The 27137-nt window shown below is 42.5% G+C and overlaps 1 protein-coding gene across 1 annotated transcript in view; it reads left to right on the top strand.

The window, feature by feature from the left end:
* The window catches only part of LOC121000660 (cytoplasmic dynein 1 intermediate chain 1), a 382322-nt gene that overhangs the window by 20089 nt on the left and 335096 nt on the right, over nucleotides 1-27137 (top strand). Inside the window, exon 4 of the mRNA XM_040431238.1 lies at nucleotides 4058-4173. Within this exon, the coding sequence (XP_040287172.1) occupies nucleotides 4058-4173 (116 nt within the window). The remainder of the gene's footprint in view (nucleotides 1-4057; nucleotides 4174-27137) is intronic.

Here is a 27137-nt window from a genome sequence, read left to right as displayed (position 1 = left end):
CTGAATGTTGTATCAGTGGAGTGTGTCAGCTTAGACCAGGGATGCCCAACCTGTGGCCCTAAACTACAACTCCCAGCATGCCCTAATAGCTGTAGGGCAGGCATCTCAAACTCGCGGCCCTCCAGCTGTTGTAAAACTACAACTCCCACAATTCCCTGCTGTAGGCTGATACCTGTAGGCTGTCCGGGCATGCTGGGAGTTGTAGTTTTGCAACAGCTGGAGGGCCGCCAGTTTGAGATGCCTGCTGTAGGGTGTTCAAGCTTGCTGGGAGTTGTAGTTTTGAAACAGCTGGAGGGCCGCAGGTTGAGCATCCCTGGCTTAGACCATCTGAAATCAGCAGTCCCAATTGGATTTAAGAGCTCTATAGCATTGCTCAGCTTTTTAATCTAATATATGTTTATTAAAGGGGTTGTCTTATCATAGACAATGGGGGCATATCTCTAGGATATGCCCCCACTGTCTTATAGGTGTGGGTCCCACACCTATATAGATAATGGAGCCCTGAAAGGGAAGGAGGGCGCACTGCGCATGCGCAGCTGCCCTCCATTTATTTTCTATGGAGCCAGCGAAAATAGCCAAGCGCTGACTCGGCTATTTCCATCGAGCCTATAGAAGTGAATGGGAGCGGTGGCCGGTCATGCACGGCCGGTCATGCACGGTACGCTCCCATTCACTTCTATGGGGAGCCGGCTTGGTGGTGGCCGGACCGGAGTCCTCCAGCCACCACCTTGCGGGGCTCTGTTCCCGATATACAGTACAGACCAAAAGTTTGGACACACCTTCTCATTCAAAGAGTTTTCTTTATTTTCATAACTATGAAAATTGTAGATTCACACTGAAGGCATCAAAACTATGAATTAACACATGTGGAATTATATACATAACAAACAAGTGTGAAACAACTGAAAATATGTCATATTCTAGGTACTTCAAAGTAACCACCTTTTGCTTTGATTACTGCTTTGCACACTCTTGGCATTCTCTTGATGAGCTTCAAGAGGTAGTCCCCTGAAATGGTTTTCACTTCACAGGTGTGCCCTGTCAGGTTTAATAAGTGGGATTTCTTGCCTTATAAATGGGGTTGGGAGAGAAGTCAGAAGTGGCGTTGAGGAGAAGTCAGGTGGATACACAGCTGATAGTCCTACTGAATAGACTGTTAGAATTTGTATTATGGCAAGAAAAAAGCAGCTAAGTAAAGAAAAACGAGTGGCCTTCATTACTTTAAGAAATGAAAGTCAGTCAGTCAGCCGAAAAATTGGGAAAACTTTGAAAGTAAGGGCTATTTGACCATGAAGGAGAGTGATGGGGTGCTGCGCCAGATGACCTGGCCTCCACAGTCACCGGACCTGAACCCAATCGAGATGGTTTGGGGTGAGCTGGACCGCAGAGTGAAGGCAAAAGGGCCAACAAGTGCTAAGCATCTCTGGGAACGCCTTCAAGACTGTTGGAAGACAATTTCAGGGGACTACCTCTTGAAGCTCATCAAGAGAATGCCAAGAGTGTGCAAAGCAGTAATCAAAGCAAAAGGTGGCTACTTTGAAGAACCTAGAATATGACATATTTTCAGTTGTTTCACACTTGTTTGTTATGTATCTAATTCCACATGTGTTAATTGATAGTTTTGATGCCTTCATAGTCATGAAAATAAAGAAAACTCTTTGAATGAGAAGGTGTGTCCAAACTTTTGGTCTGTACTGTAGGTGCGGGTCCCAGCGGTGGGACCAACACCTTTAAGACAATGGGGGCATATACTAACGATATGCCCCCCATTGTCCGAGATGAGACAACCCCTTTAACATAAAAGACATAAACGTAGACAAATAAGGCAAATATCTAGAAACAAAAAAGGAAGGATTGGTCAGTCAGTAACAATCGATGCGATAAGGCACAAATGCACAATAAGATGTTACATGCAGTTTTAAGAATAACAAAGCTAGCATAGATAATGCCAAGCATGCCATATACACGAAGGAGTCCACAGAACCCAGGCGCCAGAGGCACCACACATGATCCATCTATAGCAGGAGAGAGGTGGAGGACAGCCTAAACCCCCCAAACAGGGGAGAGAAGGACCCAGGCAGAACAGTTAAGGGGTTTTCCCATATCAGACATAACTAGGATATGTCCCCATTGTCTGATAGGTGCAGGTCCCACCTCTGGGACCTACACCTATCTCGTAAACGCAGCTGGGAAAGTCCTCCATTAATTTCTGTGGGGCCGCCGAAAATAGCCAAGGGCTATTCCGTTGGCTCCATAGAAGTGAATGGAAGTGGTGGCCGCGCAAGTGCGGTGCGCTCATATTCATTTCTATAGGAATTCCGAAAATAGTCGACGGTTGTCTAGGCTATTTCTTAGAAGTGAATGGAAGCGGTGGCTGCGCAAGCATGGTGAGCTCCCATTCATTACTATAGGGATTCCGAAAATAGTCTAGCGCGCCGCTGGCCAATAGGAACTCTTGGTGGTGGCCAGACCCGGCACTGCTGGCCACCACTTTTGCTGGCTTCGTTTTTCGGCTGCTTTTACGAGATAGGTGAGACCTGCACCTATCAGACAATGGGGGCATATCCTAGCGATATGCTCCCCATTATCTGAGATTGGAATACCCCTTTAAGAAGAGAACTACTAAGGCACGGATCTTTTGAAAAGCAACCAAGGAAGCCATAAACATTCAAAACGGTCATGGGTGACATCAATCCATGCAGTGAGTTCCTCCAATCTGAAGATTTGATCAAACCTGTCCATCCACTGACGTTTCGTGGGTGGTTCAGGGCAAAGCCGTTTTGGCGGTATCAGTAACTTGGCCGGAGTTGGAAGGAAGCTCTTACGGGGCCTAAAGGAAGGAGAATCCATCCACAAAAGAATCTTAAGTAATAAAGGGAGAAAAGACAAGAAATGAATCGCACATCCACTGCTACTACTGCAGGAGACAGCACTAAATAGCGCATGTGTACGCCTCATATGCTACACGCTGAATGAGGCATTAGTGTACATTTTGAATCAAAAAGGCATAAGCCCACTCACCATGCCACAAAAGAAACTTAGATAGACTTAGTGACAGACCAAAGACCTGACGTATAGTATCCGCCACCTCCCTCCAGAAATGCCTGATAACAGCGCACTCCCACCAAATATCTGACATAGTCCCTCGATCTGTACCACATCTCCAGTAGCGATCCCTGGGACAAAATCCTTGAGAATGAAGTAAGGCAGGGATTTTGTACCAGCGAGGGTCTTATAGGAATTCTCCTGCGTACGGACACACCAGGAGAATCCATGAGAGCGAAGCAAAGTTTGTTAAAAAATCCGACCCAGTTCCTCCTCCCACCCCAATATGAAAGGCATTGGGTGGCTCAGCCCTTTAGATGTGGACATTTGTGTTCACACCCTGGTGATCTTCTGACCTGTGTTCATCACACTTCAAAAAAATTATTTTCTGCTGGGTTCGCCTTTTAAAACAAATCTGACAAATTGAGTTAAATTCCTGCTTGCTCTGGGCTTAGGAGTTGGGTGGGCGGGCTGAGGCTTCAGTAGGACCGCCCACTGGCCAGAGCAAGCAGGAATTTCTATCGGCACATTACAGGTTAGACAGAATTTCCCCCCAAATAACTATGTATCAATTTCATTGGTAACAAATATGACATTATTAATACATGTGGGCCATGGAGTTCTTAGTCAGACTTATCGGTCATCTTTGATAAGGGCTCCATATTAAACTCTCTTTGGATATATTGATGTAGCAGAGCTAAGTTTGTGGATAGACACAAGTTCCTGTTCTGTCACAATGCTCTATACAAAGAACGGTACAAAAACGTTAACTATGGCAGATGATGCACAGGCAAAAAGGAGCCAGAGTTCAATGACCAATTCAGCTCTGCTGCATCTGTATTTGATTGCAACCTTTACAATCGGCTTTCAATAATATCCCAGTTATTGTTAGATTTGTCATCTCATAGACGCTCACCAACCCTGACGGACTTCCATCCCATTTTCATGCCGTTTCTGTGCTCATTGATTATAGTAACGCCAAACAAATATTATAATGTTTTCTTCTTCACAGACGGAGGATGATTAGACTTGGAGTCTCAAAGGTCACACAAGTGGATTTCTTGCCTCGTGAGGTTGTGTCATATTCAAAGGAGACACAGACGCCAGTGACCACGCACCAAGCGGAAGGTGACTCTACCTGCTATCATTACTTTATGTCTGATTACTTATCTCTACAAAAATGCTGCTGTACAGCAAGCCATACCACATGTAGATACTGTCATCTGTTTTCATAGACAGTAAAGACAAAGGGAGGATAGATGGCAGAGAAACTGGAAGGATAGACGGTAGAGATACTGGAAGGATAGACGGTAGAGCTACTGGGAGGATAGATGGCAGAGAAACTGGGAGGATAGACGGTAGAGATACTGGAAGGATAGACGGTAGAGATACTGGAAGGATAGACGGTAGAGATACTGGAAGGATAGACGGTAGAGATACTGGAAGGATAGATGGTAGAGATACTGGGAGGATAGACGGTAGAGATACTGGAAGGATAGACGGTAGAGATACTGGAAGGATAGACGGTAGAGATACTGAAAGGATAGACGGTAGAGATACTGGAAGGATAGACGGTAGAGATACTGGAAGGATAGACGGTAGAGATACTGGGAGTATAGACGGTAGAGATACTGGAAGGATAGATGGTAGAGAAACTGGGAGGATAGACGGCAGAGAAACTAGAAGAATAGACGGCAGAGAAACTGGGAGGATAGATGGCAGAGAAACTGGGAGGATAGACGGCAGAGATAATAGAAGGATAGGCGGCAGAGATACTGGGAGTATAGACGGTAGAGATACTGGAAGGATAGACGGTAGAGATACTGGAAGGATAGACGGTAGAGATACTGGAAGGATAGACGGTAGAGATACTGGGAGGATAGACGGTAGAGATACTGGAAGGATAGACGGTAGAGATACTGGAAGGATAGACGGTAGAGATACTGGGAGGATAGACGGTAGAGATACTGGGAGGATAGACGGCAGAGATACTAGAAGGATAGATGGTAGAGATACTGGAAGGATAGATGGCAGAGAAACTGGGAGGATAGACAGCAGAGATAATAGAAGGATAGATGGCAGAGACACTGGGAGGATAGATGGTACAGATACTAGAAGGATAGATGGCAGAGATACTGGGAGGATAGATGGCAGAGATACTGGAAAGATAGATGGCAGAGATACTGGGAAGATAGATGGTAGATATATTGGGAGGATAGACGGTAGAGATACTGGGAGGATAGATGGCAGAGATACTGGGAAGATAGATGGTAGATATACTGGGAGGGTAGACGGTAGAGATACTGGCAGTATAGATGGCAGAGATACTGGGAGGATAGACGGCAGAGATACTGGGAGGATAGATGGCAGAGATACTAGAAGGATAGATGGTAGAGATACTGGGAGGATAGACGGTAGAGATACTGGGAGGATAGATGGCAGATATACTGGAAGGATAGATGGTAGAGATACTGAGAGGATAGATGGCAGAGATACTGGGAGGATAGATGGTAGAGATACTGGGAGGATAGATGGTAGAGATACTGGGAGGATAGATGGTAGAGATACTGGGAGGATAGATGATAGAGATACTGGAAGGATAGATGGCAGAGATACTGGAAGGATAGACGGTAGAGATACTGGGAGGATAGACGGCAGAGATACTAGAAGGATAGATGGTAGAGATACTGGAAGGATAGATGGCAGAGAAACTGGGAAGATAGACAGCAGAGATAATAGAAGGATAGATGGCAGAGACACTGGGAGGATAGATGGTACAGATACTAGAAGGATAGATGGCAGAGATACTGGGAGGATAGATGGCAGAGATACTGGGAAGATAGATGGTAGATATATTAGGAGGATAGACGGTAGAGATACTGGGAGGATAGATGGCAGAGATACTGGGAAGATAGATGGTAGATATACTGGGAGGGTAGACGGTAGAGATACTGGCAGAGATACTGGCAGTATAGATGGCAGAGATACTGGGAGGATAGATGGCAGAGATACTAGAAGGATAGATGGTAGAGATACTGGGAGGATAGACGGTAGAGATACTGGGAGGATAGATGGCAGATATACTGGAAGGATAGATGGTAGAGATACTGAGAGGATAGATGGCAGAGATACTGGGAGGATAGATGGTAGAGATACTGGGAGGATAGATGGTAGAGATACTGGGAGGATAGATGGTAGAGATACTGGGAGGATAGATGATAGAGATACTGGAAGGATAGATGGCAGAGATACTGGGAGGATAGATGGTAGAGATACTGGGAGGATAGACGTAGAGATGTTGGGAGGATAGACGGTAGAGATACTGGAAAGATAGACACAGATACTGGGAGGATAGATTGTAGAGATACTGGGAGGATAGATGGCAGAGATACTGGGAGGATAGATGGTAGAGATTCTGGGAAGATAGACGGTAGAGATACTGGGATGATAGACGGTAGAGATACTAGAAAGATAGATGGTAGAGATTCTGGGAGGATAGACAGTATAGATACTGGGAGGATTGATGGTAGAGATTAAGGAGGATTGGACAAAAGAGATACTTGGAGGATAGATGGTAGACATACTAGGAGGATAGGTGGTAGAGATACTGGGAGAATACATGGTAGAAATACTGGGATGATAGATAGTAGAAATACTGGGAGGATAGACAGTAGAGACACTGGAAGGATAGACCGTGGAGATACTGAAAGGATAGACGGTAGAGATACTGGGAGTATAGACGGTAGAGATACTGGAAGGATAGATGGTAGAGATAGTGGGAGGATAGACGGCAGAGAAACTAGAAGGATAGATGGTAGAGATACTGGAAGGATAGATGGCAGAGAAACTGGGAGGATAGACGGCAGAGATAATAGAAGGATAGGCGGCAGAGATACTGGGAGTATAGACGGTAGAGATACTGGAAGGATAGACGGTAGAGATACTGGAAGGATAGATGGTAGAGATACTGGGAGGATAGACGGTAGAGATACTGGAAGGATAGATGGTAGAGATACTGGGAGGATAGACGGTAGAGATACTGGAAGGATAGACGGTAGAGATACTGGGAGGATAGACGGCAGAGATACTAGAAGGATAGATGGTAGAGATACTGGAAGGATAGATGGCAGAGAAACTGGGAGGATAGACGGCAGAGATAATAGAAGGATAGATGGCAGAGACACTGGGAGGATAGATGGTACAGATACTAGAAGGATAGTTTGCAGAGATACTGGGAGGATAGATGGCAGAGATACTGGGAAGATAGATGGTAGATATATTGGGAGGATAGACGGTAGAGATACTGGGAGGATAGATGGCAGAGATACTGGGAAGATAGATGGTAGATATACTGGGAGGGTAGACGGTAGAGATACTGGCAATATAGATCGCAGAGATACTGGCAGTATAGATGGCAGAGATACTGGGAGGATAGATGGCAGAGATACTGGGAGGATAGATGGCAGAGATACTAGAAGGATAGATGGTAGAGATACTGGGAGGATAGACGGTAGAGATACTGGGAGGATAGATGGCAGATATACTGGAAGGATAGATGGTAGAGATACTGAGAGGATAGATGGCAGAGATACTGGGAGGATAGATGGTAGAGATACTGGGAGGATAGATGGTAGAGATACTGGGAGGATAGATGGTAGAGATACTGGGAGGATAGATGGTAGAGATACTGGGAGGATAGATGATAGAGATACTGGAAGGATAGATGGCAGAGATACTGGGAGGATAGATGGTAGAGATACTGGGAGGATAGACGTAGAGATGTTGGGAGGATAGACGGTAGAGATACTGGAAAGATAGACACAGATACTGGGAGGATAGATTGTAGAGATACTGGGAGGATAGATGGCAGAGATACTGGGAGGATAGATGGTAGAGATACTGGGAAGATAGACGGTAGAGATACTGGGATGATAGACGGTAGAGATACTAGAAAGATAGATGGTAGAGATTCTGGGAGGATAGACAGTATAGATACTGGGAGGATTGATGGTAGAGATTAAGGAGGATTGGACAAAAGAGATACTTGGAGGATAGATGGTAGACATACTAGGAGGATAGGTGGTAGAGATACTGGGAGAATACATGGTAGAAATACTGGGATGATAGATAGTAGAAATACTGGGAGGATAGATGGTAGAGATACTGGGAGGATAGACAGTAGAGACACTGGAAGGATAGACCGTGGAGATACTGCGAGGATAGAGAGGAACGACTGGCGAATAGATAGCAGAACAATAGGAGGATAAGAGAAGTATAGGATAATTGGTAGAGATGTTGGGAAATAGAAAGCAGAATTTTGGGGGATATAGCCGGTGATGGCTAACCACTCCAGTTGTTACATTCATTTCTATGGAGTTCTGAGAACAATCAAGCAAGTGTACATCTTGGGAGTCTTGGTTTTACCACAGCCGGAGTGCCGGAGGTTAGCCATCATAGGCATAGACAAAGAGAGGATACATAGTAGAAATACTGGGAGGATTGACAGTAGTGATACTGGGAGGACAGACAGTAGAAATATTGTTGAGTAACTGGAAAGATAAACAGTAGGGATATTGGGGGATAGACAGTAAAGACACTGGGGGATAAACAGTAGAGATAGTGGGAGGATAGACATTAGACATGGTGGGAGGATAGACAGTCTAAGGAGTTTCCATGAGAGTCTCCCTTTTTAGTACTACTTTCTAAATGAGTGCAGTTGTGGCTCTGTTCTTTGTGTGGCGCCCCCTTCTGTTGAATATATAACACTAATACATTATTTTTCTATGGGAGAAGGTAGGTTTCATATTACAATCCGTACCCTATGACTGATACATGGGTTCAGATTTTCTGGCATTGATTATTTCTCCCGGGGTTCGGGATTGTTTTTTCTTTTCTCTTTGTGATGACATTATGTCATATTGTAATTATTACTATAGTGTAACAACTCCATTTGTGTCTGCAGATGATAAATTATGTCGTAGGGTCTCATTTTGCCTTGCGATGCCAGGTTGAAGTGATAATTGAATTAGGAGGAATGTAGTAATGGAAACACTGACCCTGACTGTATTTTCTTGGCGTTTCTGTCAAATTTCTTTATTGTAATTATGAATTTTTACCAATAGATGGCAGCAGATCTCTTTAAAACACAGATAATGCGAAGCAATGCGAGTATAAAAGGGAATGTATACTGCAGAATTTTAAGGGGATATCCATGTTTCCCTTTGTTAGGGCTCATTTGCTTCAGTCTACAGTATGTGCGGTATTTACCTGATATTCATTTTTTTTTCACTAGTGATTTTATTCCTTTTAGTTTTAATCATCCTGACCTTGCTGTAATAATATTAAGCTCTCCAAGTGCTGCCTTCTGCTACCTCTAAGTTGGGTGATCCAAAACCACGTCAAATACATTTTAGCATACTGCACCCTAATAATTATCTATAGCAACTAGATGCACAGGACCACATAGCATCCAGGGTAATAGTAGTAATTGTCTATGTAGTTGTTTACATCCTTGGTGGTCTAGGGCAGTAAAGGGGGTTAATCTCTGTATGCATGGGAATCTATGGCACTGAAGGCACTGTTGATAGATTGTGGCAAAAAAGCAATATTATGTATCTTTCACAGGTGGTGAAGCACGGAGAGGCAGTCCCTCCCTCGAGTTTAGCACTAGTGGGAAATTTAGGTAATTTAAGTTGGTTTCGGTATTTTCAGTTACGTTCTGCCTTGTCAAGGGTAAAAGAGGTTTTACTTTTGGAGATAGACACTTCCTCACCTTTCAGTGTTATGCTGGGAACTTCTGGTTATAAAGGGTAAGATTTCCCAACTTTATAAATTATTAATTACGGTAGTTCACTTTTTTCTAGGGTTGTTTCACCGGGCCAGAGGGCCTGGGAAAACGACTGTCCGATGGTTATTTCACAGGGATGGGGACACATTTTCACCTACCCGTATTTTTCGCCCTATAAGACGCACCTGCTTATAAGATGCACTTAGGTTTTTGAGGAGGAAAATAAGAAAAAAAAAATTGTACCAAAAGGTGTGCTTTTGGTGGGTTTTGAACTAATGGGTTTTGAACTTATGGGGGGATCTGGGGATGACGCACTGTTAGGGGGGTATGTGGATGACACTGTTATGGGGGATCTGTGGATGACACACTGTTATGGGGATCTGTGGATGACGCACTGTTATGGGGATCTGTGGATGACAGTGTTATGGGGATCTGTGGATGACACTGTTATGGGGATCTGTGGATGACGCACTGTTATGGGGATCTGTGGATGACGCACTGTTATGGGGGATCTGTGGAGGGCACTGTTATGGGGGGATCTGTGGATGACACTGTTATGGGGGATCTGTGGATGACGCACTGTTATGGGGGATTTGTGGATGGCACTGTTATGGGAGATCTGTGGAGGGCACTGTTATGGGGGATCTGTGGATGGCACTGTTATGGGGGATCTGTGGATGGCACTGTTATGGGGGATCTGTGGATGGCACTGTTATGGGGGATCTGTGGATGGCGCACTGTTAGGGGCATCTGTGGATGGCACTGTTATGGGGGATCTGTGGATGGCACTGTTATGGGGGGAATCTGTGGATGACACATACCGTATATAGCATCTTATGCTATATATTTGTCATCCACAGATATCCCCCATAACAGTGTCCCTGTTTATGGTAAATAGTGACCCCAATACAGGGGGTGGAGGCAGGCAATTGGTGTTGGAGTCGCGGCGGGGCCCGGTGCAGTCACTGTAATCAATTACTCCAGGGCCTGCACACACCAGTATTCATATGTAAACTGTAGGCAATCCATATGTAAACTGAAAGGTAGCGCAATCCACATAGTACTCACTATGAAACTCCCGTACTAGCAGGCAGGCTGGTCAGTCACACACTTCCTCATGCGCCTGCTCCGCCTGCTTCATTAATAAAGTGGAAGTAGCAGGCGCGTGAGGAAGTGAGTGACTGACCAGCCTGCCTGCTAGTACGGGAGTTTCATAGTGAGTACTATGTGGATTGCGCTACCTTTCAGTTTACATATGGATTGCCTACAGTTTACATATGAATACTGGTGTGTGCGGGGCCCGGTGTATTAGAGTACAGTGACTGCACGGGGCCCCGCTGCGAGTTGCCGGCCTCCAGCCCCTCCTCACTGATACATCGCAGCCGGCGATGTATCAGTGTTAGCGGAGTAAAAATGTCAGCATTCGCCCCATAAGACGCAGGGGCATTCCCCCCGCCCCACACACTTTTGGGGGGGGGGAAAGTGCGTCTTATGGAACAAAAATACGGTATTTAAAATTAGTTTCACACAATTTTAATCATATTATGATCCAATTTATAAAAGAGAGTGTATATCACTCCGACCTGGCTTAATAAATGTGGTCTACGAGAACCCTCGAATTGCCCTCGGTGTGGGTCACAGGGCGCTGACTTTCTCCATCTTATTTGGTTGTGTCCAGATTTAAAATTATATTGGGAATCAATTTGTCATTTTATTACTCAAAAACTAAAGATAGCAATCCCGCCGATACCTGAGTGTTGGATATTGAATGATCTTTCTAATTTAATTTGTCATAAATACCGAAAGATCTTTTTGGCTAAATTTCTGTTCCTTGCCAGACTTATCCGAGTATGGTTTTCTCAAAACACTCCAAAATTCAATGATTGGTTATGTGTAGTAAAGAAGGTTAAGAGATACGAGAACATCCTGTACAATCAGAGGAATTCTGAACAAAAATGGTCCAAGATATGGGGAGAATGGAAGTGGTAGGTTCCTTCTTTTCCCCTGACTCGCCATTTATTTATTTTAATTCTAACTTTATTATCTGATGAATAGGATGAGACGCATCACAGGATTGGGAGGTTTGGGTGATTGGGGTGGATATGGGGAGAAAATGATATTTATGTCTAATTATGTCATTGTTATTTTGCTTCAAATAAAAATTATAAAAAAAAATAAATGTTAGCACACCTGGTGGTCTAGGGAAGTGAAGGGATTAATGTTAGCACACCTGGTGGTCTAGGGAAGTGAAGGGATTAATGTTAGCACACCTGGTGGTCTAGGGAAGTGAAGGGATTAATGTTAGCACACCTGGTGGTCTAGGGAAGTGAAGGGATTAATGTTAGCACACCTGGTGGTCTAGGGAAGTGAAGGGATTAATGTTAGCACACCTGGTGGTCTAGGGCAGTGACAGGATTACCGTCAATATAGCTTGTGGTCTAGTACAGTACAAGGGTTAATCCTGGTGGTCTAGGCAGTGGAGTTAATGTCTATAAATCCCTTATAGTTTAGGGCAGTCTAATGAGTAAATTTAAGATTCCTGATGCAAGGCAGTGGAAGGTTAATGCTGCTTACCTTGGGTCCGGTGGGTTACTCGCCTCTCCAGGTTCTAGTGTTGTCCGGGCTGTAACAGGAGGCTGAATATTGATTGTACAGCTTCCTGTTTCCTCTGTGCACGGATCCTAGAGATGAGTGCAGGGAGGGGATAGAGAGAACCATGCAGCTGTTGCTGCGCTGTTCTCCCTATGATAATGCAGTCAGGCATCAGAACAGGTGTCCTGATATGACTGGTGCAAATTCACAGTGAACTTACTGACATCCAGTGAGTGAACGGATAATATGCACCCAGAGATGGAGAGGGGTGTACAGGCCTAGAACCTCCAGTTCTAGGTAAATCTCCAATTTCTAGGGTAAATAATGAGGAATTATCCGAGGCCATTGGAACGCGCTCATTCCACCCTTGCCAAGCCCCTTTTGCGTAAACTTGGTAAGGGCGGCAAAAAATTGAGATTGCGACTAAAAAAGTCGCAAATACATTGAAAAATCCAAAAACCGGTGGATCTGCGACTTTTCTATGCCAAAAAGATTAAAAAGGGCAATGCTAAATTTCCCCCGAGTCAGTTGAAGAACAAGGCTCATAACACTTCATAAATGTGGCACAAAGCATGAATTCTGGCACATCTTCATTAGTAAATCTGCCCCAGTGGGGGAGGGGGAACTTATTAAAACAAGTGCTTTATATGCCGGGGTTTGTGCACCAGAAAGGCAAAAAGAGATTCTGTTGTAAATTGTAGTAAAGTTGTCGGTCCCCAGGAGGCCACACCCACGTGCTAAACCTCAACTGTCTACATAAGGGGCAGTACACAGTAGCAGTATTATGGTAATTGTATTCTTGTACATAGGAGCAGTATTATAGTAGTTTTATTTTTGTACATAGTAGGCAGTATTATAGCAGTTATATTCTTGTACATAGGAGCAGTATTATAGTAGTTATATTCTTGTACATAGGAGGCAGTATTATAGTAGTTATATGTTTGTACATAGGAGGCAGTATTATAGTAGTTATATTCTTGCACATAGGAGCAGTATTATAGTAGATATATTCTTGTACATAGGAGCAGTATTATGGTAGTTATATTCTTGTACATAGGAAGCAGTATTATAGTAGTTATATTCTTGTACATAGAAGCAGTATTACAGTAGTTATATTCTTGTAAATAGGAGCAGTATTATAGTAGTTATATTCTTGTACATAGGAGCAGTATTATAGTAGTTATATTCTTGTACATAGGAGCAGTATTATAGTAGTTATATTCTTGTACATAGGAGCAGCATTATAGTAGTTATAGTCTTGTACATAGGAGGCAGTATTATAGTAGTTATATTCTTGTACATAGGAGCAGTATTATAGTAGTTATATTCTTGTACATAGGAGTAGTATTATAGTAGTTATATTCTTGTACATAGGAGCAGTATTATAGTAGTTATATTCCTGTACATAGGAGCAGTATTATAGTAGTTATATTCTAGTACATAGGAGGCAGTATTATAGTAGTTATATTCTTGTACATAGGAGCAGTATTATAGTAGTTATATTCTTGTACATAGGAGCATTATTATAGTAGTTATATTCTTGTACATAGGAGCAGTATTATAGTAGTTATATTCTTGTACATAGGAGGCAGTATTGTAGTAGTTATATTCTTGTACATAGGAGCAGTATTATAGTAGTTATATTCTTGTACATAGGAGCAGTATTATAGTAGTTATATTCTTGTACATAGGAGCAGTATTATAGTAGTTATATTCTTGTACATAGGAGGCAGTATTATAGTAATTATATTCTTGTACCTAGGAGCAGGATTATACACCCTGTACAGAATTATTAGGCAAATTAGTATTTTGACCACATCATCCTCTTTATGCATGTTGTCTTACTCCAAGCTGTATAGGCTCGAAAGCCTACTACCAATTAAGCATATTAGGTGATGTGCATCTCTGTAATGAGAAGGGGTGTGGTCTAATGACATCAACACCCTATATCAGGTGTGCATAATTATTAGGCAACTTCCTTTCCTTTGGCAAAATGGGTCAAAAGAAGGACTTGACAGGCTCAGAAAAGTCAAAAATAGTGAGATATCTTGCAGAGGGATGCAGCACTCTTAAAATTGCAAAGCTTCTGAAGCGTGATCATCGAACAATCAAGCGTTTCATTCAAAATAGTCAACAGGGTCGCAAGAAGCGTGTGGAAAAACCAAGGCGCAAAATAACTGCCCATGAACTGAGAAAAGTCAAGCGTGCAGCTGCCAAGATGCCACTTGCCACCAGTTTGGCCATATTTCAGAGCTGCAACATCACTGGACTGCCCAAAAGCACAAGGTGTGCAATACTCAGAGACATGGCCAAGGTAAGAAAGGCTGAAAGACGACCACCACTGAACAAGACACACAAGCTGAAACGTCAAGACTGGGCCAAGAAATATCTCAAGACTGATTTTTCTAAGGTTTTATGGACTGATGAAATGAGAGTGAGTCTTGATGGGCCAGATGGATGGGCCCGTGGCTGGATTGGTAAAGGGCAGAGAGCTCCAGTCCGACTCAGACGCCAGCAAGGTGGAGGTGGAGTACTGGTTTGGGCTGGTATCATCAAAGATGAGCTTGTGGGGCCTTTTCGGGTTGAGGATGGAGTCAAGCTCAACTCCCAGTCCTACTGCCAGTTTCTGGAAGACACCTTCTTCAAGCAGTGGTACAGGAAGAAGTCTGCATCCTTCAAGAAAAGCATGATTTTCATGCAGGACAATGCTCCATCACACGCGTCCAAGTACTCCACAGCGTGGCTGGCAAGAAAGGGTATAAAAAAAGAAAATCTAATGACATGGCCTCCTTGTTCACCTGATCTGAACCCCATTGGGAACCTGTGGTCCATCATCAAATGTGATATTTACAAGGAGGTAAAACAGTACACCTCTCTGAACAGTGTCTGGGAGGCTGTGGTTGCTGCTGCACGCAATGTTGATGGTGAACAGATCAAAACACTGACAAAATCCATGGATGGCAGGCTTTTGAGTGTCCTTGCAAAGAAAGGTGGCTATATTGGTCACTGATTTGTTTTTGTTTTGTTTTTGAATGTCAGAAATGTATATTTGTGAATGTTGAGATGTTATATTGGTTTCACTGGTAAAAATAAATAATTGAAATGGGTATATATTTGTTTTTTGTTAAGTTGCCTAATAATTATGCACAGTAATAGTCACCTGCACACACAGATATCCCCCTAAAATAGCTAAAACTAAAAACAAACTAAAAACTACTTCCAAAAATATTCAGCTTTAAAATTAATGAGTTTTTTGGGTTCATTGAGAACATGGTTGTTGTTCAATAATAAAATTAATCCTCAAAAATACAACTTGCCTAATAATTCTGCACTCCCTGTAGTAGTTCTATTCTTGTACATAGGAGGCAGTATTATAGTAGTTCTATTCTTGTACATACGAGTAGTATTATAGTAGTTATATTCTTTATCAAATTTCTTTTTATTTGAGAAAAATACACAGTCATGTAGAGAGTCATACATTTTGTGTCCAGACGCAGCTGGATAAGTGCATAGTCAGCAAACACAATACATTCAAGATGGTTGCATACACGACTTCAAATAATAAAGTGACAAATGTAAACAAATATCTGACGAGGGGGGGGGGGGGGGCTGACAAGACAAAGGAAGGTGGGTTGGGAGAGAGAGGGGAGGGGGAGAGTTGGATGCCAATCAAATCTTAAGTCAAGACATATCTAAGCCTAGAATTTGCGGTATAGCTTCCAAGGAGACCATAGTTTTACAAAAACTGCTCTAGAGTGATTTTCCCAGTGGGCTAATTCTTCAAACCGATATAGTTGGTCAATTTTTTCCCTCCTCATCAAGAACGAGGGAGCTGATTCATTTTTCCACAATAGAGGGATCAGCAGTCGAGCTGCCGTAATAAGCATGGTTTGTAGATTATACTTTGATTATACAGTATTATAGTAGTTATATTCGTGTATACAGGAGCACTATTATAGTAGTTCTATTCTTGTACATAGGAGCAGTATTATAGTAGTTATATTCTTGTACATAGGAGCAGTATTATAGTAGTTCTATTCTTGTACATAGGGGCAGTATTATAGTAGTTATATTCTTGTACATAGGAGCAGTATTATAGTAGTTATATCCTTGTACATAGGAGCAGTATTATAGTAGTTCTATTCTTGTACATAGGAGCAGTATTATAGTAGTTATATTCTTGTACATAGGAGGCAGTATTATATTAGTTATGTTCCTGTACATAGAGGCAGTATTATAGTAGTTATATCCTTGGAGCAGTATTATAGTAGTTATATTATTGTGCATAGGGGCAGTGTTATGGTTGTCACACTGTTGTACATTCTGCTTTACCGTACAATATGTCTCGGTATACTACAGTTTAGTTTAGACATTTCTGCACTTCTTAACAGTTAATGAACAAGGGCAACAGTTTCCTTATAAAGTATATATTTCCTCCCAGCACTCTAGGCATTACCACATCCTCCTTCTAAAATCCACCGCAGGACCGTGTCCACTGGCCTGGGACTTGGCAGCAGCTGTTTCCCATGTGACTGTGAACCTTTCTGTCAGAGTAATTTATGTGTCATTTGCTTCCTCTGATCAGAATTGAAATCCTTGTTTCTGTTTCCGAAACTCATTTGCCCGTCCGGTCTTCCCGTCCAGCGCTTTGATTGGAATGCCTTCAGCTATACTTGGTGCCCACAATGTGTAGATTCCACCTTTCCAGCACATCTACCAGCGTTCACAGCCTCTCCATCACTCCTTATAGTAAATCTGATTATAAACCCACATGTAAAAGCTTCAGTCCCCAAACAGGAACACCTTTTGTCCTGTTTCCCTTTCCCCCTAAACTGACCTGCAAAGAGACATTTAATACATACTGTAGCGGTGGTCATTGGTTCTCTTAATACAAATGGGGGGGAGCGTGTAATTCTGAAAATATAAGGGTTGTATGCTAAGTTGTACTGCCCAATATTTTTATTCTTTAAATGTGTCCCACCAGCATGAAGGCTACTTTCACCTATGACACAGTTCTGCAGAGATTACTTCCCAGTTTCCTGGCTTTTACACAACATACCTCCCAGGACAGCCAACAACTGCCGCCGAGACTGTCACAATGTCTCCAGTGCCAGCCACAATAACATCAATGTCTGCTATATCAGCTACAATATCTCTTTGCCAGGCACTGTGCCCTCATGACAGCCACAATATCCCCAAGAAAGCCCCCTCAAAATTCCTTTTTATCGAATGAGTGAAATGTACTCACCGCTCCCCCAAAACCATGAGCAGTACTGCTGTCCGACGTTGTACCGCTCTCTTTGCCGTGGATGAGAACAGGGAAGATAATGGTGGCCCAAGTGCAGTGGTGAGATACAGTCTCTGGTTCCAGTAATTGATGTATACTACACCGTGTATATTGAGAAATTGCACTGTAAATTGTAGGCATGTGCCTGTAAGCCAAGGGTTAATTGCCATGCAGGCCACAATGCTGGGCTGAGTAAGAGGTGAGCGTATATATGTCACACAGTCCCACGCTGTGTAGAATGTTCTGTAGTGAATAAACAGAGGTACCCTGGAGGAATGCTGCAGCCACTGGGATACAAAGAACCAGCTGCATGGCATGTCAGTTAGCTAGCAAGTAGAGGTGAGTGACGCTTACAAATTAGCAGACTAGTCATGAAATCTTGATAGAGGTTGGAGAAGTGACACCCAGAGTTGGACAGCCAACCGTAGCGTGTCCTAACCCCCATACCCACGAGTTTTTAGAGGACCTGTGATAGCCCAGGTCAAGAGGAGCAGACCAGCCAGCTTGCCGCAGAGAAAACACCTGTGGACTGGACTATGCTAAACAGAGCTAGTCAGTCAGCTCAGATAGCTGTTGTTGAGAGTGTGTCACTCATGAATTCTGTAAAAGCCATTGATCTTCTGTCCACCTGCTTCATTCCGCCATCCTTGTCTATGGAGCCACCTATACCACTCACTGGCCAAAAAGATCCTGGTTAAGGACTTTCCCCATTACAGGCTGGAACATCCAGTCACTCATCATGGGCGTTTGACTGGTAAAACACCTGAAGTGCATGCACCGATTGGCTGTCCAGTAGCACCTCTCTGCAGTACAGCGCGGTATTACATGTCCTGCTTTTTACCTGTGCCAGGATGAGAAGCTTCTTTGAAAACCAGGTACTGAACCCTGAGTCCTCGTAATAGAAAATGATTTACAACTTCCCAAACTGCGGATCGGTGGCAATGCAGGGTGTCGGACCCAGGACCCCCGTCTAACCTGAGGATAGGCCATCAATATAAAAGGGGTGGACAACTCCTTTTGTGTAGCAATCTAAAAGCTTTCAATGAGAAATTGAATTCATACTGCAGCTTCACTGCACTTTATCTTTTCTCAGTCAGTGCATACTGACACTAGCCCCGACTTCCATGCACATCAGCATCTTTAGTACTGGGCTCCATTCCAGTCTCTCTGTCCTGACTACCATCTCCTGGTTCTGTTCAGGATTGGACAATCCCAGTGGTTCCTCAAATTACTTTATTAATTTGTTCTTGGACGACTATTAAGAAAGTTAAACATATTGTCATTTGAGACTTTAACTCTAAGGAAATTTAGCAATTAGTTCCAATGCTCAAAAATATCATCCAAAAACAAAAATAAATGAAGATAAACCACATGACACTTCAGTTCGTAGACATATTAAATAGAGATGCAACAAAAAGAACTAATCAGTCAACAATAGCTTACTGGGGATTTTTATGTACAATGCATGCAAAATTGCTCTTTCAAGCCGAACCAGAGACACTCATCTATAGTCAGCACCGTTTCTGAGTTCTTGCCCCTCATGAGCAGCGGTGGATTATAAAATGGGCAGTTTGGGTGGTCAACTGGTGCCCGCCGGTGCTGCAGCAACCCTTTGGTTTGGCTGGTATGAGCTAATTTGCATAATCTTTTTCCTATGGAGCATTGCCTGAAAAATAAGTCTCTTCAATGGAAAACCATCCCTGAGCTGCATCTAAGTCATCTCATCCATCCAGTCGGTGCCCTGCTCTGTGCTGATGAGCAGAAGAAAACCCGAAACAGCTGTCTACATATGGGTGTGTCTTTGGTTTGAGCTCATTTGCATATTTTCCCATGGAGCATTGCCTGACACATAAGTCTCCATACCCTGCTGAGTCTCTTTAATCAGAAAAAGTACCACCCCCGAGCTGCATCTGAGGCCTCTCATCCACCTAATCAGTACTCTGCTCCATACTGATAAGGGGCAGGAACCCCCAAAACAGTTGTGCCCTTGATTTATCTTGTATGAGCTAATTTGCATACTTTTTTTCCCCCAAAATAAGTCTGCATATACTGTTGAGTAGTAACCAGTACCTCCCCCGAGGTGCATCTAAGGCATCTTGTCCACCTAACCAGTACTCTGGTCTGTACTGATGAGGGGCAAGAACCCAGAAACAGCGGTCTACAGATATGTCTTATATGGGTTAATTTGCATGCTTTTTCCCATGAAGCATTGCCTGCACCGCTGAGTCTCTTCAATGAGAACAACAAGCTCGGCTTTCGTGCACGTGACATCTTAGACTCTGCTACATTTCACAAAGTTAGCTCTTCCACATCACACAATCTTGGCACTGCTTACTCCATATTTAAGATTTTAAGCAGCCACGTCAGTTTGGCCCGTAATCGTCCCAGGCGGAGGGAGCCAAACCAGAAGGAGTGTGGGATCCGGGACAAGTATAATGCTGACATAACATAAACTGATTTCATTCACGAGATAAGTATCGGTTTCAGCCCTCAATGATATTCCGCAGTAACTGTGCGCCGGCCGCTGGGTTGGACGGGGGTCTTCCTGGCAGAGGCACGAGCCGAATTTAACTGGCTCTCCGCACACGCTGCCAAGTTCAGCCCCAACTGGCTGGAGCCTGAGATGTCCTTAAAGGCAGTGGCAGTCAAGTGGGCACATGCCACGGGTCTGCCACGTTAACAGTACTGAGGCTGTAATTACAGGCAGTCGACCGCAGATGCTGCAGCGCGACTTAGGCGGGATTTCATTGCTCTAAAAACGGCTTCATGGATTAGGCGAAAAGTTGAAAGGGTCAGAGTGGTTCCATGTTTAGCGAAGCATTACAGTGTTTTTTTTCCCATAATCTTTGTAGAAGTTACTAGTTTTAGATTTTTTTTTTAGATTTATCTTCTGTGATAGGATTGGAAATAAGAGACTTTTATTTTATTTCCAAAAACAGCGTCACCCTTGCCAACAGGCCGTGTCTGGTATTGCAGCTCAGCCTCATTCACTTCAGTTTCAGACCCCAGGACAAATTCCAGCTATAGTTTCTAATCTCTTAAAGAAGTTGTCTGGACGAGTAGCTGACAACCCCAATGGTCATAACCTGTATGTGATCCACCCATTCCCCCGCCGATCACCCTTCCTGGACTCTTCTGGTCCCCACTGGACTGGAAGTGACTTGGTCCAGTGACCGGGCCTTGGTGGCCACAGCTGCTAGGTTGGCTCGTTGTAGTGGTAGTAATAATAATAATGGCAATATCCACCTTTCTTTTTCATATATCTATCTATCTACAGTATCTCTATCTATCTATCTATCTATTATCTATCTATCTATCTATCTATCTATCTATTATATATCTATCTATCTATCTATCTATTATCTATCTATCTATCTATCTATCTATTATCTATCTATCTATTATCTATCTATCTATCTATCTATCTATCTATCTATCTATTATCTATCTATCTATCTCATATCTATCTATTATCTATCTATCTATCTATCTATCTATCTATCTATTATCTATCTATCTATCTATCTATCTATCTATTATCTCTCTATTATCTATCTATCTATTATCTATCTCCTATCTATCTATCTATCTATCTATCTATCTATCTATTATCTATTATCTATCTATCTATTATCTATCTATCTATTATCTATCTATCTATTATCTCTCTATTATCTATCTATCTATTATCTATCTCCTATCTATCTATCTATCTATCTATCTATCTATCTATATATCTATCTATTATCTATCTATTATCTATCTATCTAAAGAAAAAAAATTCTGCAGCACTCAAAATGACAATATCCACCTTTCTTTTTCATCTATCTATCTCTCTTCTATCTATCTCAGGCTAAGTTCACACGATCAGTGGCTGTATTGTGGCCCGCAAATCGCGGGCCGCAAAACACGGCCACAGTTCCGTGTGCATTCCGCATCATGGATGCGGACCCATTCACTTCAATGGGTCCGCAAATCCGGAATTGCGGAACGGCCGCACGGGATGGGACCCCTTGGAAGCACTACGGAGTGCTTCCGTGGGGTTACGTCCCGTACTTCTGTTCCGCAAAAAGATAGAACATGTCCTATCTTTTAGCGGAACGGGCGGATCGCGGACCCATTCAAGTAAATGGGTCCGCGATCCGATGCGGCTGACCTATGGCCGGGGATCGTGCATTGCGGCCCGCAGCACGGGCACGGGTCACACACATTCATGTGAACTCGGCCTCATATCTATCTATTTATCTCATATCTATCTAAAGAAAAGAATTTCCGCAGCATTTAAAAAACATTGCATCTTTTATTGGATTTGGACACTGCTGGTCATCTTTCTGCTGGCACCTCTTATTATCTATCTATCTATCTATCTATCTATCTATCTATCTATCTATCTATCTATCTATCTATCATCTATCTATTATCTATTATCTATCTATCTATCTATCTATCTATCTATCTATCTCATATCTATATTATCTATCTATCTATTATCTATCTATTATCTATCTATTTCTGCAGCACTCAAAATGTAAAATTTGGGAAAAGGGAGTTTATTGATCCATGTGCAAACAAATGTAATATTTTAGTCCTATCACAGGACCTCAAGCATGAAAAAGGTCATATGATAGGACTGAAACACTGCGTCTTGTATTGGATCTGGACTTTCCTGGTCATCTTTCTGCTAGCACCTCTCATTATCTATCTATCTATCTATCTATTATCTATCTATCTATTATCTATCTATCTATCTATCTATCTATCTATTATCTATCTATCTATTATCTATCTATCTATCTATTATCTATTATCTATCTATCTATCTATCTATCTATTATCTATCTATCTATCTATCTATTATCTATTATCTATCTATCTATTATCTATCTATATATCTATTATCTATTATCTATCTATCTATCTATCTATCTATCTATTATCTATTATCTATCTATTATCTATTATCTATATATCTATCTATCTATTATCTATTATCTATCTATCTATCTATCTATTATCTATTATCTATCTATTATCTATCTATCTATCTATCTATTATCTATCTATCTCATATCTATCTATCTATCTATCTATCTATCTATCTATCTATCTATTATCTATCTATTATCTATCTATCTATTATCTATCTATTATCTATCTATCTATTATCTATCTATCTATTTATCTATCTCATATCTATCTATCTATCTATCTATCTATCTATCTATCTATCTATCTATTATCTATCTATCTATCTATCTATCTATCTATCTATCTATCTATCTATCTATCTCATATCTATCTATTATCTATCTATCTATTATCTATCTATCTATCTATCTATCTATCTATCTATCTATTATCTATCTATCTATTATCTATCTATCTATTATCTATTATCTATCTATCTATTATCTATCTATCTCATATCTATCTATCTATCTATTATCTATCTATCTATCTATCTATCTATCTATTATCTATCTATTATCTATCTATCTATCTATCTATCTATCTATCTATCTATCTATCTATTATCTATCTATCTATTATCTATTATCTATCTATCTGTCTATCTATCTATCTATTATCTATCTATCTTTCTGTTTATCTAGATATATAGAGAACAGTCTACTTGCTGTGCTGACTTTAGCTGCCTGTTGACCTCACTTCTCGTTAGGATGATATTCTGCAGGATAAGCAGCACTTACGCCACATGTTTCCCGGGATTTACGGCATGTCTTTGGTTTCTTTCACCAGGGCCAGCTAACAATATTACCAAACTGATTAGTGCGGCGGTGCTAACGTGTGGAGCTGCTCTGTCCCTGGCATGTGTTGGATGTAATATAGTCGTGCGGTGGGGCGCTATAAGCGGGGGATTGTTCAGGCGGAATATTTTGTGTCCATCATGATCTGGAACTTCTGGGAAATGTCACATTCTGATGTGTCTAATTTACTGCCAACATCCTTCCCTGTCTGATGGATAACCTGATACTAATCACAGTATGCCTGGCTCACCACGGGCTACCGGAAAATGGCTGATGAAAGCGCACTACAGCGTGATACTATGGGGGAGAACACCTATGTAACCAGTAAGGCCTCATGCACACGGACGTTTTTTTTTGTGGTCCGCAAAAACGGTTTCCGTTGTTCCGTGATCCGTGTCCGTTTTTTCATCCGTGGGTCTTCCTTGATTTTTGATGGATCCACAGACATGAAAAGTGAAAAAAAATAACTAAGTCAAGTTTGCATTGAAAATGATAGGAAAAACGGACACGGATCACGGACGCGGATGACTATCTTGTGTGCATCCGTGATTTTTCACGGACCCATTGACCTGAATGGGTCCGTGAACCGTTGTCCGTGAAAAAAATAGGACAGGTCATATTTTTTTCACGGACTGGAAAAACGGATCACGGACGCGGAAGCCAAACGGTGCATTTTCCGATTTTTCCACGGACCCATTGAAAGTCAATGGGTCCGCGAAAAAAAACGGAACAACGGCCGCGGATGCACACAACGGTCGTGTGATTGAGGCCTAAATCTAACAATAAAATATGACCTTATAGGTGACGCAAAATGAATAAAGTATGAGGATTTAAGGTTGGAGATTCTAGATTCTAGTACATATTAACCTATACCATAGCGGCCCACACGCACCCGCCGATACTACTGTGCGTTAAGCCGGGGCGCTAGGACCAGGTAGTGTCCCCTAGTTGGGATGGTGTCATCCCTGTTTTGGGTAGGGACTGTGACTTTGTCCCCCCTATAATCTTGTTGTTGCTGGGGTATCCATTTCTATCAGGCAAAGGGATCCTATTATTATATACAATTGTGGTGAGATCCCCGGCTTTATAGTGTCTTACAATATTCATCTTTGTATAGTACACATTGATCCCCGTGTCCCCTGATGAATCTGGGGCTATATTCGGATGAAACGCGTTGGGACACTACAGCGCTTTATTTACCTTTTTATTGAGTAAGGTTTTTTGCACGATGAAATTTTTTTATGTGTATTTATTTTTCACTTTTTGGGCACTGTTTTCCCACTTGATATATATATTTTTTACACGGTGATAGGGGTGTCCAGGGTGCGACAGCAGGGAAAGGTTGCGGACGGGGCCGCTCTTATCAGGGCGATGACTCCGTGTAGGGCACATCAGGGTCATTTTAGAATCAGACCCCTTGCCTATACTTACCAGGTATTCTATCCGTTGGAAACATCATCAACAAGACGGGACTTTATCTGATGCGACTTGTCCCGCAGCCTTATCCATATCTTGCCGACTCCATGAATGATATGATGTGAGACAACTGAGAAGGGCATGACAGAAATGGGACGGAATCATCGCCCACCTGCCACACTTTGAGACTAGGTCCATATGCTGTGGAACCAACATTTTGGTAAGAAATATCTATTTCTTACCGGCTCTATGTTTATACGCTATGCAGGGCCCTGATTGTGTTCTTTTCATATTTTTATGTGTGGTCTTTTTTTGGACTTTGTTTTTTGTACTCGAGGCTTCACACACTTTTAGAGTGTTTTTATCCAGTTCTTGATTTTTTTATTAGTCATATTAAAAGTTATATTTTAGTAATTACTACTGCTCCCCTTGAGCTAGTATATTAGTACATAACCACCCTCAACCTCCTGGTATATTAGGTATTAGGACATAACTGCCCTCGACCTCCTGGTATATTAGGTATTAGTACATAACCATCCTAGACCTCCTGGTATATTAGATATTAGTACATAACCGCCCTCGATCTCCTGGTATATTAGGTATTAGTACATAACCGCCCTCGACCTCCTGGTATATTAGATATTAGTACATAACCGCCCTCGACCTCCTGGTATGTTAGATATTAGTACATAACCGCCCTCGACCTCCTGGTATGTTAGATATTAGTACATAACCGCCCTCGACCTCCTGGTATGTTAGATATTAGTACATAACCGCCCTCGACCTCCTGGTATATTAGGTATTAGTACATAACCGCCCTCGACCTCCTGGTATATTAGATATTAGTACATAACCGCCCTTGACCTCCTGGTATATTAGGTATTAGTACATAACTGCCCTAGACCTCCTGGTATATTAGATATTAGTACATAACCGCCCTCGACCTCCTGGTATATTAGGTATTAGTACATAACTGCCCTCGACCTCCTGGTATATTAGGTATTAGTACATAACCGCCCTCGGCCTCCTGGTAGATTAGATATTAGTACATAACTGCCCTTGACCTCCTGGTATATTAGGTATTAGTACATAACCGCCCTCGGCCTCCTGGTAGATTAGATATTAGTATATAACCGCCCTCGGCCTCCTGGTAGATTAGATATTAGTACATAACTGCCCTTGACCTCCTGGTATATTAGGTATTAGTACATAACCGCCCTCGGCCTCCTGGTAGATTAGATATTAGTACATAACTGCCCTTGACCTCCTGGTATATTAGGTATTAGTACATAACCGCCCTCGGCCTCCTGGTAGATTAGATATTAGTATATAACCGCCCTCGGCCTCCTGGTAGATTAGATATTAGTACATAACTGCCCTTGACCTCCTGGTATATTAGGTATTAGTACATAACCGCCCTCGGCCTCCTGGTAGATTAGATATTAGTATATAACCGCCCTCGACCTCCTGGTATATTAGATATTAGTACATAACAGCCCTCGACCTCCTGGTATATTAGATATTAGTACATAACCGCCCTCGACCTCCTGGTATATTAGATATTAGTACATAACCGCCCTCGACCTCCTGGTATATTAGATATTAGTACATAACCGCCCTCGACCTCCTGGTATATTAGATATTAGTACATAACCGCCCTCGACCTCCTGGTATATTAGATATTAGTACATAACTGCCCTAGACCTCCTGGTATATTAGATATTAGTACTAGGGGTGCACCGAAATGAAAATTCTGGTCCGAAACCGAAACCGAAAATTCAGGATGCCCTTGACCGAAAACCGAAACCGAAACCGAAACTGCCTTTTTGCCCAAATACTTTTAAAATACTTTTTTTTTAATGATTTTATTAATAATTCTTTTTCATGAATGAAATTCATCTGTGGGTGGCGCTGTTATGGAGAGGGGGATCTGTGGGTGGCGCTGTTATGGAGAAGGGGATCTGTGGGTGGCGCTGTTATGGAGAGGGGGATCTGTGGGTGGCGCTGTTATGGAAAGGGGGATCTGTGGGTGGCGCTGTGGAGAGGGGGATCTGTGGGTGGCGCTATGGGGAGGGGGATCTGTGGGTGGCGCTGTTATGGAGAGGGGGATCTGTGGGTGGCGCTGTTATGGAGAGGGGGATCTGTGGGTGGCGCTGTTATGGAGAGGGGGATCTGTGGGTGGCGCTGTTATGGAGAGGGGGATCTGTGGGTGGCGCTGTTATGGAGAGGGGGATCTGTGGGTGGC

The sequence above is a fragment of the Bufo bufo genome, chromosome 5, assembly GCF_905171765.1.
Source record: "Bufo bufo chromosome 5, aBufBuf1.1, whole genome shotgun sequence".
NCBI lineage: Eukaryota > Metazoa > Chordata > Amphibia > Anura > Bufonidae > Bufo > Bufo bufo.
The sequence above is the reverse complement of the archived record's forward strand: the minus strand, read 5'-3'. Positions and strand labels throughout refer to the sequence as shown.